Here is a 9,965-nt window from a genome sequence, read left to right on the forward strand (position 1 = left end):
AGTGAGGCTGGTGTTGACCGACAGAAACCTCACTGCTTTTCTTATGTAAATTCGTACTAATTAGCACGACAACACTATCATTAGCATAAGAAAAGAAGGAAGGTCTGTACGATGACAATGTCAACACCAGCCTCACTTTCGTTTAAAGGCCAGGTAACTAAGCACACAACTGTAAAGAGGTCTATTGTAAGGGCCCGAGCTAATTTGACCCTTGGTAAGAATAGGAATCTTAGCTCTGTTTTAAGCGCTTAATTAGGGCAAAAGCTTTTCGTTCGTAAACAAAAGTAAGGAATTCTTGAGTGTTTAAATGATCATCAAATCTCTACTTAAAGTGCAACTGCGATCAAAAAATCACTTCCTTTTTTCTTTAGATTTTCAAAGTGTGATTGCTTAACACTTGACTGGCAAAAGTTTGAGTTTTGAATTTTATTCAAAGGTTGTTTACTTTGAGCGTAAGTGCCATTACTCGCGTTCCAAACTGACCGACTGGACACTAGGGAAAAGTGACGTCATTGACTCACTGGCTTAAAATTTCGGTGTGTAAACGCAGCATATGATATATGTAAAACACAAGTCTAAACGTCTGAGAGCCAGAAACTCCCGTGCTACATATTAATTCCATTCTTAAACCATTGACTCTTTGACGTCATTTTTTCCTCGATCCAGCTCTGTCAAGACTTTAAAGTTAGTAATGGCAGTCCATAAAATAGGAAAATTCCGGTTAAAATAAACAGGTGTCTTTTTTAAATCAAGGCTTAAAACTTGGGTCACTTACTGTTTAGTTAACACTGGAGTCCATCACCCCTAAGAGTAGGATTCACCCAAATTGGTGGTCTAATGTTTATTTTCCCGCAAAACTAGGTTAAAAATAGACACTTTTCTGACGCTGATGGCGACAAACCTTATACCAGATTCTCACTCTTGGATAATTGACTCTTGGTTAACATAATTTTGAAATCCAAAGAAAAATAAAAAAAATGTTTTTTTTCCGTCATAGTAGCACTTTAAGTGGTATTTCTCCGAAAATTTGTATTCTGGCTAAGTCAAATACGGTCTTTCCATTTCTGGAATTATAAAGCCCGAGCTTCAAGTTCACCAATCATGAGTCATGTGACCAATTGTTGCAAAAGGCCTATTGATGTAAATTGATGTTAATGTAGTCTTCTGCCGAAGGTTAGTTCCAAAAATAAAAAGATACGCGCAAAAGTTGACTCATGGATATCGTGCATAGTGAAGCTCCTAGTCATGGGTTGCGACATGTGATAGCTCAGTTGGTACAGCACTGCTGCGTAATCGCACGCCCACGGTCATGGCATGGGTTCGAGTCCTGTTGAGGCCCGCAATTTTTTTCAGGCTTCCTTTTCAACTTCTTAAGACGCTGCTTAACTGCGATGGTCTTCAACTTTCATGCATTTCCTAATTTCAAATATCATCATCAACGGTCACTCGGTGCCGAGAAAGGCGTCAATTCACTGGATGCCGAGTCCACTCCTCTCGTTGCTTCCTCTTACGACGTCTCACCTCCGTCTCGACGCGGAGGTTTTCCTCGTAGGTCTGCGCACCCTCAAACACGGTGCGTCTCCACTCCATCCGACTTCTAATCTCGTACCCAGATCTCACTCTGTTAGTATGATCGTGGGAGATCTTGGTACGAGATTACCCGACTTCACGCCTCCTCTTCCCAGCTGTCCGCATCGAGCCCCGACCTCTTGAATGTTAGCTTCAAGACATCCTTGTAACGTTTTCTGTAACCCCCTTGGGATCTCTTCCTCTCAGACATTTCGGGAAAGAACACGCCCTTAGAGAGCCGTGTGTCTTCCATCCTGACCACATTTACAGCTCAGCGACAGCGATATTTTGCGATTGTCACCTTAATGGACTGCAGCCCATTTCCTCAAGGACACTGATATCGCGCCTCCCACGAGATGCGCGGAATATGCGTCGAAGACAACGCAAGTGGTACTTTTCCAAAGCCTTGGTGTATCGTCTAAAAGTAGTCCACGTTTCACATCTCTACATGAAGCAGGGTGGTCAAAACTACCACTCGATACACTGCCACTTTGGTCTCCTTGTGAAGTGATCTATTCTCGAAGACCCTTGCTTTATCCCATTTCAAATAAATGAACATTTTAACAATATATTGTCTGTGACCATCCGATTTGTAATGATTACATTTTCGACCTTGGATATTGCACTTCTACAGTCTCGGTTTCAAATGTTGTAACACAGACGGCAATTTGCCCCCTCTCCCCCTTCAAAGTTGATGTTTATTGGTTCGAGTGCAAACACCAACCGGTAAATGCAGCATTTATTGGAGGGAGGACGAGGAGGAGGGGTAGGTTATTGATAGCTTTGATGCGCTTCACTTGCTGTTCAAGTAAAGTGTTACAACTATTTATGACCGAAGTTGTAGCTTTCTGATTGGTTCACTCAATCTCAGTTATCAGCTCACATAACGTATGACCAAGGTATGACCTAATATGGAATCTGATTGCGTCAAGTGCTGGCAAGATGGAAACTGGCTTTAATTTCCAGATGTCCAAGCGTTCAGAATTGAAAGGTAAAGGTGCTTTTTTTACGAGGGTAACACGTGCCAATGAACTGGAGTTACTGACAAACTTGTGGCCCTCGCGCATGCTTAAGGACGGTGCCTACTAATTCGAAGGTATTTTTGTGCGGTTTACTGAATATGCGGGAAAAGCAGATCTTAACAAGTGTTATTGAAATTCAAAAAGAAAATTGGGGGTAACTACGCATTTTCGAAGATAATTAATCAACAATATTTGTAAAAAGCTTTTTTAATACAAAGCAATGTATAGCGTTCTTTTCCAAATTGAAGATTAATTATCTCTGGAAAATGCATGGTTACCTTCAATTTTCTTTTTGGATACCAAGAGAACTTGCTAAGTTCTGCTTTCTCCGCGTAGTTTTGAACCGCGCAAAAAAAAAACCCCTGTATTAGTAAGCACCGCCGATAGGAAATCTGAGTATCTCGAGATGCGCAGAACCTATGCGCAATAACAATAGTAGGCACTGTCCTTAAGCTCCCTATTGTTAAGAATTGTTTTGAACTTAGCTATAGGAGTCTCGTAGCGACTAGGCAATAAAAGTTCAAAAGAGACAAATTACAGATTTTTGACGCAGAAAACGTTCCAGCGCAGCTTTTATTCTTCAATTTACAAGCAAAAGACAAATTCGCTAAAAATTACTTCTTTTATTCAACATTCAGTCCTTAATTCAGGATCACGTTATTAGTCAAAGTTGGTTGACTGATCAACAGTCGATGAATTTCTTTCTTTCCGTTTCTGTTGCAATAAATGTTGATAGATGTTCCCGGTTTGCTTATAAAGTTATCAAGGAAAATTTTGTGTCGTCTGCGAACTATGAAAAGATTACCTAAGCGACCTCATTAATATTTAGCTGCACGGAAGAATTTACTTTCAGATCACGTTTTGACAAAGAAAAAAAATCAAAACTATTGCAATAACTTTGCGTCCTACAGCCTTCATAAAATTTTCAAATGGCAAAATTTAAAGAGTATGCTACAGACAAAGATTAAACTTTGTTCAAGTTTGTTACGTTTGAATTGCGGTCGAGGGTGATTCCTTTTCAAAGCACTATGATTGGTTGAAATCGCTTGGGGGGTGCTCTTGCCAATCACAACTTTAGTGGGTATTCATCATGACCTTATCAAGAGCGTTTTCCCGCGTTTTGAGCTGATTGCACGTCTTCATCTTCAAGCTGACTTGCTTATGTTGGATTCGTTATAATTGAGTGTGTCCCACCTAGGAGTCACAAGGCCTCAAGAAACAGCAGTTCTGTGAAAACATAGTTTCCCTTCTCACATGAAAGATTGAAAAGTTTCTATGAGCTCCCCAGGAGGAACTTTCGTCTGCTGGAATAAATGACATTTATGCTTGGAGTCGCCGGTTACGACGAGAGCGAATGCAAAGTATTCTGGGTTCTCTGGATGAGCCATCACGTGATTAACAGAACTGAATGGGAAAAACATTTCTTGCTCTCCTTTCTGTGCGTTCTTGTTCGTCATTTTCACGCCGTCTATAGATACGAACAGTGAAACCTCCTTCGCGGGATTCACTCCAAATTTTTTGAAGGCTTTAGCATGTTGTTTCTGGTATTGTTTTACGCATTCACGCAAGTGTTTCGGCCTCAGTGGCGGATTTATCACGGTCGAACAAAGATAAGTCACATCGAAATTGTATTCCTTCTCTTCCACGATTTCCCAAGAGCTGTCAGCGACATCACTCGCTCCAGCAGAGCTGACAGACGTAGTTCGCTCAAAAGTTGGATGCGGTTTCTCAGTGTCACCCTGGGTATGGGACTCTTTATCTTTCTTTGACGCTGAAGACGCGTGAAATGCGTGCGGCAAAGAAGTAGAACGAATAGTACGAGGAATGGAGACGAAGCGTGTAAGGGACAAACTGTGTCTTTTTGTAGGATCTTTTCCCTTGACCTTTGAATTTTCCGGGTTTGTGTCTCTTTTATTTTCCACTTCTTCGGTAAACTGCAAAAATAGAAAAAATGAAAGATTTTCCTTTGTCATTCGATTCGTTCAGGGAGAAAGTACAAAAGGTCATTGGAGGTAGGGTAACTCAATGTAAATAACGTTTTGTTCCAGGTATTTCCATATCATTTTCTTGTGAATGCTAGATTATAATGCAAATGCAATACACAAAGAATCTTAACCCCGGGATATGAATTGGGTACAATATTAAGTTGGCGAATTTGGCCTACCGATTATTTTCCCGCAAAACTCGGTTTAAAAATACACACTTTTCTGCCGCTAATGGGGAAAACCCTGATACCAGATTCTTAATCTTTGGTAATACACCGCCATTTTAGTATTGTACTCTTGCAAATTCGCCCTTTTGGCCTCACTTTCAAATGTAAAATTCAAGAGAACGAGGCCAAAAGGGCCAATTTGTAATCAAACAAAAGAAAACTAAAACGGCAGCCATTTTGAAATAAGGTGCGTGGACTTTTGCTCATATACAGAATGACGTCATTCAAGCTTACTTTCATTCAAACTCGGGTTTTAGCTCATATACCATATGATTTCAAACAGCTTCCGATCGTTTTGTAAAATTGAGGTATTTCAGAGTTTAATTCGCGCTTTTTGGATAAGAGACTGGTTGTAGCCAACTCATCGCTACGCGTCTTGTTAAATGTTAACCATCTCATATCCAATGAACACCTATGGAGTACATTGTTACTTCAACCACGACATGTGTAGCTCCGCATGCGAAGTGAAAATGACAACGGACATTGAAGGGAGAGAGAGAGAGAGAGGATGGGGGGGGGGAGGGGTGTTTGGTGGGAAGGGTCAGTACGTACCACCACATCAGACGAGTCTGAAGAAGGCGGAGAACCTGAACACTCCTGTGATCCATTGGAGCTGCTTGACAAGAATGAAATTCTTTTGTTCGCGCGAGCGGAGTCTCTGCGTTCGGAATAGGTGGCCTGGCAGCCAAGACGAATAGCCTCTGTTGCAGCCACTGATGTCGTGACTCGGCCGCACCGAAATACGTGACACAACATCCGGGTCTTTTCCCCTTGCCGCGCTTCCGACACGATGAAGCCGAAGAGCCGAGGATCTTCTTCGTAAATGCCGAGCTTCAAAATCCATGGAATTGCATGTTCGTGGAGAATCTTGCTGTCTCGACCATCGATTATTCGAATATTTTCGGACTGCACTTCGAGAAAAACGGTTTTGAATTCCTTTGGATGGGCTTTTTCCAATAACGAAGAGATGCCTTCATTAATGAGTAAATAAGTCTTCTTCATCTTCAGCGAACCGAGGTACGAGATTCCAGAGAAAGTTGTGACATCTTTTTCTCCTAGCCAGCTGCCTGGTCCTACCGGTGTGGAAATTGGAACATTGAAAGCCTGGAGAAGAAAAGAAGACGAGCTAAGTTTTGGGATTGTTGATAATCTTTACATAACAGAATTTTGTCCAGGTTGTGAATAGACCGTATTTGTATTCTCAGTATTGGACTGGAACTAGCTTGCGATGGAGGCTAATTATGCGGGGGAACCTTTCAAATGCAAATACTTTTTAATATATTCCTCCGCGTTAGCCTCCATTGCAAGCTAGTTCCAGTCCAATACTGAGAATACAAATGTAGTATATTACAAGTAGTTTGGTCTTCATTGTCAAAGCGCGTTCGCGTTGCGAGCGAAAACAAGGCTGAAACTCCAGATAGAATTTACAATACCCCGGATGCAATCGAAGCAGCCTCCGTCGGAAAGTTGGTGAATTTAAAACAGTCGTTTGATTCGCCTGTACTAAAGTCGTTTCGCCCACACTTAAGTCGATTCGCCAACCCATATTCTCATGTAAATGACTACAGCTGCTACGGTAAATGAAAACAAACTCGAGGTTGATATGACTTGCCTTTTGAGAACTTCATCCATAAAACTCGTAAGACCCAACTCGCTTCGTTCGATAAGGAACCTAATTTCCAGTATAATACCTCAAACAAAATCACGATCACGATCGATTCAAATGCTTGAAATTTTCCAAAGTTTGGAAGTGGTTTGCGCAGTAAAGAGGGCAAATCTGGGCGCCTATTAGACTAGCCTGCGAACGCAGACGTATTTCTGGCGGTCGTTTCTCTCCCCCGAAAAGTAGGAGAGAAACGACCACCGGAAATACGTCTGCGTTCGCAGGCTACTATTAGACGAGCTATTGAGGTGCAGATCTTATCCGTTTCATAAATGAACTTCTCGCAAATGACTTGTTATTTGCTTGTAATCAGTTACGTTAGCGGACTGATAAGTTGACAAGTTGGCATATCGGCTTAAGTGCAGGCGAATGAAATTGTGGGCGTAACAGATTCGTAATGGTTGCAAAGTTGGTTGATAGTATCCCCAAAATAGCTAAGGGAGACGATATTGCGATGGGTGTTCCTGAAGTGTCCCGAATTGGTTTCAAGATGTTATGACAAAAAATCATTACTTCTTAAACAGCAACAACAACAACAACAACAACAACAACAAAAAGTACACGAGACGGAGCCTTCTTCACCGTTAAGGGGGCTATTTGAATTGAAATGGCTTAAATTCAAAACAGTAAACAGAAACCAATGCTTGCGGAAATGGATTTTGTGACAGTTGGGGAGCGCAAAACACGCGAGCATCTAATATATTGAAATCAATACAGTCGAAAATCTATCAAAATTTATTAAAAGCAAAGATGGCATCCAAAATATCAAAACTTCGTGTGTGTTTTCTCATCCGAACTGAGTCATGCGATTGTGATACTTTAATGTTTTTCAAAGGGAAATGAGGTATTGAATATCAAAACATGTTGCATAACACAAGCACATATCTTGGTAGTTTGATAACAACTTGCGATATATTCCAACTTGTTTTGCAAAATTTCTTGGCCAATTTCAAACGCTTTTTTCTTTGAGTAAATTACCATTCGTTCTCTCCCCGTCCAATTCTCCTGTGCTTCAAAACATGCGACTTTAAAGTTTTGACCCTGTGATCGGATGTACTCCACCGGAAATATATTAAGCTATAAGTTAATTATATTTGAAAATAAAATGAATGACTCCGGAATCAGTGGTTGATACCGACCACTAACATATCGAGGTCGATATTCTTTAACTAAACAGTTTGACAGAACTGTTAGTCAACCCAAAACAGTAACTTGTACTGTTTTTAGCGCATTCTTTTAAACGATTTCAACTTAAGTAAACTCACTCGATAAACATCAACGCTTGCTTTATTCGAGCAAGAACGAGCAACCTGTGGTTTTCAAGCTGAGAGGGAATTCAATAAAAAATTATATACAACTGTCTTTACCTTTGGATTGGAGGAGTTAAAGGCGTTCTTTACAGCACTGTAAATTAGCTGAGCGTCAGGGCACTGAATCACGTAACAGTGGGCGTCTGTCTCGGGCACACACACAATCACTCCAAGCGTCGATGTCTCGTGTTCATACAGATCAATACAGCCAATGTTTTCAATGTCGAAACTTGCGATGACTTCCCAGGGCGGACAATTTGTGCTGATTCGCATCATGTCCGATGTAACTTCGACGTTCACCGAAGAGCAATCTTCGACTTTCGTTTTCGACACGAGATCATGAATAGAAGTTTGCAATGCCTTTGCGTTTGACCTTTGAACAACGATGCCTCTTACAAAGCGGGCCGAGTAAAATCCTAGCACCCCGCCGCTTAGTTTTTCAAGGCTACGGCTTTTCTGTCTTGGATCGTGTGTTACGTTTTCACCGCGCGGTGGAAGCCGAGGACTTGGTTGAACAGGAAGGCAGCGCGATGTTTCTTCCACCTTGAGCTTATTATCTAAGCCGTTAGTAGGAGTTGCGCTCTCTAACGCAAGTTTCGAGCCCCGAGGGAAGGATAGCCTCGAATCATGAAAATGTAGATCGCTGTAAACAATATCAACTGGAGAGCTCTTCTCTTTGAGCTTACTACATTCGAGCACATCCCTAACATTTTCGTAAGACGAAAGGTCTGTCTCCCTAAACGCAGCATCTTCTGTGCTACTCAAACTTAGGCCCTCATTGCAACTCACGCTACTTCTACTGCTGCCGGAACTGCGTCGAGATTCGTTTTCGCCGTTTTCCACAAACGGAAACTCCATATTCACGTAGATCGGTCCCGGTGGATTCTTTCCGCGTGGCGATGGCTCTGGTGAGAGTCCGGGCGAAACGCTGCCCGATAAACACTTGTCTGGGACCGTCTCGTTAAGTCTCCGTGGACACTCCGGCGTGTGACTTGGTGTTGTTCTGGCGCTTCGCTGCTCGCGGTCTAAACAGCGTTCTTGGGAAATCTCTGTCAACTGCTTACGCAGATTTCGCAAGTTCGGCAAAAATGATAAATTTCCACTGAAGTCTTGCCGAAGAATAGGATTTTCAGAATCTCTCGTCGGCCGCGAAGGTACAAAGTCTGAGACTTTGTTGGTGTGAATGATTTCAGCATAATGCGTAGAACTGATATCGGGGCTCGATTGCGAAGCCAGGGGAGACGACACGCGAAGGTTCGATACACATGAGTTTGATCTTTCTATCTTCTCCGATGCTTCCAATATGTGCCCGTCACTTGATCTACTTGCAGCAGTGCCAAAGCTAAAAGAACGAATCATAGGCGTCTGGTTAAATTTCTGCTGTGCACAATCGCCTGGTATCATCTCGTAAATGTTTTCGCCGTCTTGAACGTTTTCGTGCTCCGGCAACGCCGTCGGGGAATCCAGCTTCCCTTGCATCGTACGATAAGTCTCGTTTTCTTCAATTTCTAAATTACTGTTGATATCTCTCTTGGCTCCAACCTGTTTACTTACTATGACATTCTCGTAGAACGATTCGTCGGAAGACACTTTCGCCATCAATTGAGCATCACCGACCATTGTCCCTGTCGTCAAATGGTACCAACACTGAACCGTAACTGTAAAGTGATCTTGATTTTATCACCTCCCACTCAAAGCCTCCTTATGACGCAATAAGGTCATCATGACTGCACTAACAATTATCTTTCTGTCAACATTTGACTAAGTCAAAGACAATCCTTTCTTTGTTTAAACTTCTCAACTTTCCATTTTCCGTCACATTTAAAGTCTCTCATACTCGCTGAAATGATCAATTCAGAACTTTAGTACTTTTTTTGTGCAAGAAGAGACTATTAGCCCCAAAATTGTGGGTGCGGTTTATCTTATATTGCCCTAAAAGACATGAATAATTTTTAATGCCGATTTTCAGCTTTGTACCGTCCTCTTGCAATTTTGCAAGCCGGGGGCAAGAATAAACAAGACAAGAAAAATCACGGAAACTTCTAAAAATAGAAGGTACTTCCATTGGCGATTAATTTCCCGTTTGGACAAAAAGAAAAAAAGAAGATTATGCTGCAAGGACCAAATTTTGCCGAGTTCAGCGTTTGGAGCAAAGTATCGCTACAAAAAGACTGATGGTCTGGTAGTGT

The 9,965-nt window shown here is 41.8% G+C and overlaps 1 protein-coding gene across 1 annotated transcript; it reads right to left on the minus strand.

Annotated features, from left to right (window-relative positions):
- Positions 1–2,792: 2,792 nt before the first annotated feature.
- LOC137979420 (uncharacterized) lies at positions 2,793–9,597 on the minus strand. Its single transcript, XM_068826678.1, has 3 exons — positions 7,834–9,597; positions 5,356–5,907; positions 2,793–4,525 (listed from the first exon to the last, which is right to left on the minus strand). The coding sequence occupies exons 1-3, from the start codon at positions 9,394–9,396 to the stop codon at positions 3,842–3,844; spliced, it is 2,799 nt and encodes a 932-aa protein (XP_068682779.1). The 5' UTR covers positions 9,397–9,597; the 3' UTR covers positions 2,793–3,841.
- Positions 9,598–9,965: the final 368 nt, after the last annotated feature.

The sequence above is a fragment of the Montipora foliosa genome, chromosome 12 (assembly GCF_036669935.1).
Source record: "Montipora foliosa isolate CH-2021 chromosome 12, ASM3666993v2, whole genome shotgun sequence".
NCBI lineage: Eukaryota > Metazoa > Cnidaria > Anthozoa > Scleractinia > Acroporidae > Montipora > Montipora foliosa.

Coding starts and splice junctions, on each gene's coding strand:
- LOC137979420 (XM_068826678.1), bottom strand. CDS start 9,396: ATGGTCGGTGATGCTCAATTGATGGCGAAAGTGTCTTCCGACGAATCG. Junction 5,908..7,833: donor TTAACTCCTCCAATCCAAAG/GTAAAGACAGTT, acceptor TTTCTTCTCCAG/GCTTTCAATGTTCCAATTTC. Junction 4,526..5,355: donor CAGACTCGTCTGATGTGGTG/GTACGTACTGAC, acceptor CTATTTTTGCAG/TTTACCGAAGAAGTGGAAAA.